Source organism: Sapajus apella, unplaced genomic scaffold, assembly GCF_009761245.1.
Source record: "Sapajus apella isolate SASKATOON/1434 unplaced genomic scaffold, GSC_monkey_1.0 scaffold5096, whole genome shotgun sequence".
NCBI classification, from domain to species: Eukaryota; Metazoa; Chordata; class Mammalia; order Primates; family Cebidae; genus Sapajus; species Sapajus apella.
The window spans coordinates 1,892-4,880 of NW_022442020.1; the positions used below are offsets into that span (position 1 = coordinate 1,892).

At 51.8% G+C, this 2,989-nt stretch overlaps 1 protein-coding gene and 1 long non-coding RNA gene across 2 annotated transcripts in view; both read right to left on the reverse strand.

The window, feature by feature from the left end:
* The window catches only part of LOC116547859 (golgin subfamily A member 2-like), a 1,591-nt gene extending 923 nt beyond the window's left edge, over nt 1-668 (reverse strand). Inside the window, exon 1 of the mRNA XM_032273638.1 lies at nt 615-668. Within this exon, the coding sequence (XP_032129529.1) occupies nt 615-668 (54 nt within the window). The remainder of the gene's footprint in view (nt 1-614) is intronic.
* A 1,028-nt stretch (nt 669-1,696) lies between these two features.
* On the reverse strand, nt 1,697-2,326 carry LOC116547858. The gene is made up of 3 exons (XR_004267210.1): nt 2,128-2,326; nt 1,913-2,020; nt 1,697-1,731 (listed from the first exon to the last, which is right to left on the reverse strand). It is a non-coding gene; the product is annotated as an uncharacterized LOC116547858 (long non-coding RNA).
* Between the last annotated feature and the right edge of the window lie 663 nt (nt 2,327-2,989).

Sequence of the window (2,989 nt, forward strand, 5' to 3'; positions counted from 1 at the left end):
AATCCTCAGCACCCACGCAAGGAAAATGCTAACTTCCTTTGGAAGTTAAAGAAACAGAGACTAGAGAGGCAAAGTAGTCCAATGGTGACCAGTGGAACCGAGGCCAAAATTCAGTTTCGATCTAAGGAGACGTTAATTTTGTTTTGCTTTGTTTTGATTTGTTTTGAGACAGAGTGTCACTCTGTGGCCCAGGCTGGAGAGTCGTGGTGCAAACTCAGGTCACCACAACCTCCAGCTCCCAGGCTCAAGTAAAGCTCATGCCTCAGCCCCCTGAGTAGCTGGGATTACTGGTGTTCGCCACCACGCCCAGCTTTGTTGCTGTGATTGTTGCTGTAATTTTAGTAGAGGTGAGCCTTCGCCATGTTGGCCAGGCTGGTCTCAAACTTCTGCCTCAGCCTCCCAAAGTGCTGGGATTACAGGCATGAGCCACCGCACCCAGCATAAAGAGCCTCTCACACCACTGTCTCTTGCCCTGTGACGGGGGGGGACTCCATGCCTCTAGCTGGGATGATGATGTCCAGACCTGGGAGGAGCCCAGGGCTACCCACCTCTAAAAGTCAGAGGGCAGGAAGCAAGAAACGGTCACAGGACTGCCCTGGAGTGTGTGGGGTCACCTGCCCCAGGGTGGAGCTGCCTTTGGCCTTGTACCTCCCCTCCCCAGAGGCCATTGCCTGCCTCCCAGCCCTCCTGGATTGGGCGGAGGTTACCGTCTCCTGTTCGCCAAGCTTCTCCTGCAGCTTCTTTCCTTCCTGCTCCAAATGCAGTGCGCTCCTGTTCTCATTCTGCTGGACAGAGAGAAGCAATCAGTGGCCACCCACTGCAGCTGGAGACCCCAGAACTTGGTGTCTGCCTCCCATGGCACCGGGAAGGGTGGAGGTTAGAAAAATTGTCTCCTTTCTCCCACAGCCATCAGAGCAGGGCTCTGGCTCACAGCTGCCTTTAGAAGCACCATTTCATACACTCCCCCATTTTACAGGTGGGAAAACAAAGGCCTGGAGGGCTGAGGAGGTGGGCAGCGTCCCAGGTGGGCAGCACATCAGCTCCTCCTCCTGCTCCTGGAGCTCCTCCTGCTCAAGAAGCCTCTCCTCCTGTTCTCTCAGCCTCACCTCCTGCTCCCGGAGCCTCGTTTTCACCCCCTGCAGTCTGTCCTGTTCCTGTAGCTCGTCTCTCAGGTACTTGATTTCAGTTTTTAGGTTTTTCTTCAAGTCACAGGGCCCTGCTGGGTGCCTTGAAATTGGGGGTTCAGCTGAGAAAGGAAGCAGACAATAAGAGCCTTTGGATTCTCAAAACAATAAACAAAAAACAAAACAAAACAAAAACACTCTTCTGGGTGCACAGCTCCTCTCAGGCTCCCCAAACCTGGCCTCACTGCTAATGATTTCTCACGCCCAAATGGCAGCCAGCCTTCCAAGCCCCTTTCAGATAGAGAGCACTGTGGGCGGCTGACAACAGGCACTCCTCCTTCTTTGCTGATGGGGACACTGAGGCTCATGGAGATTATAAGACTTGCCGTCTCCTGGCACAGACCTCTTTCCCTCTGCCTCAAAGCCCTTCCAGCCACCCACCTCCCTGGGACACTCTAAGCCACCCCCACAGCCCTCTGATGCCAGTCCTGCCCCTGGGTCACACCAGCCCCATCTTACCCAGATGGTTTTGTAGGTGGGCAAGGCAACCTTTCAGCTCCTCGATTTTAATTGCATCCTGCCTTTTCTCCATTTTGAATATTTCAATCTGCCCAAAGCACACGAGGAAAGGGCCCTGGAGACAGGGGCTGGTGGCTGGACAGGATACCATCTCCCTCTCCGCCCCCAGCTCCATAAAGCCCAGTTCCGTGACCACCCCTGGCTGGACTATTCTTTTTACAGATGCCAGTGAGCCATCTAAGGTGGGGGGCTGAAGGGTCAGCTCTCACTTCTCCTGCCATTTTCAGCATTTGCTGCTGCCACTGCGCCCTCTCTGTTTTGAGTTGTTGAGCGTATGCGTCTCTTTCTAGCTGAGCTTTCTTAAGACACTCCGTCACCTGCAAGAATGGACCCAGGAGTTAGGAAGGGCTGTCACTGGTCCTCACCTGCTCCTGGCCACCTGGGGTCATCTTCCTTCCACATCCCTCCCTCTGCAAAGTCTTACCTCTGCCACCTGTGCTTTTAGCAGTTCCCGCTCCTGTAGAAACTGCTGTAACTGCTGCCCAAGGACTGCTTCACAGTGGCTCGAGGGCTGGAGGGTGAAGAGGGAGAAGCTTCAATCTGGAGAGCCTGGGCCATTCCACACAGTGCCCCTTAAAAGGGCTAGGGCTGGACTTAATACACAACTTGGTCAGTAAAAATCAAGGCACATGGCCTGGATTTTAACAGAACTCAGTAAAGTTAGAAGGGACAGGCAAAGAGATCAAATTATAGCTGGCGAACCGAGGCCCAGAGAGATCATATCATATTCTATTGTTATTCCTGTTATTACTACTGCTGTTGGAACCTTTACTGCGTGCATCACCAGGTAGCATGGTAAGAATCCCATTAACCTCACAGCCATCATGTGAGGCAGTTACTACCAGTACCTCTATTGTGTAGATGGAAAACATGGAGCATTAGAGGTTAGGTGGTTGCCTAAGATCACTTAGACAGAGCTGGGATTTGAACACCTAGGCCCATCTGATCCTCTAAGTCCATTTTTTTTTCCTGCTGGGGGTGGGGGCACAGACAGGAAGGGGGAAATGAATCTTTTGTTCACTTTTTGAAAGGATGATACATTCGCATAGTCCAAAACTCAGAAGGTACAGAAGGGAAGTAACTCCCAGCCACCTGTGCTCTCTCCTGAGTTTTTTACAAATCCTTGCAGACATGTTTTATGTATATTATCATAGTACTTACACACACACACACAGACACACACACACACACAGACATGTTTCCTCTCTCTACACAAATGATAACATGTTAAAGCTACTCTTCTGTACCTTCACAGTCCAAGTACCCAGTCCCCCACCTAGGACTTG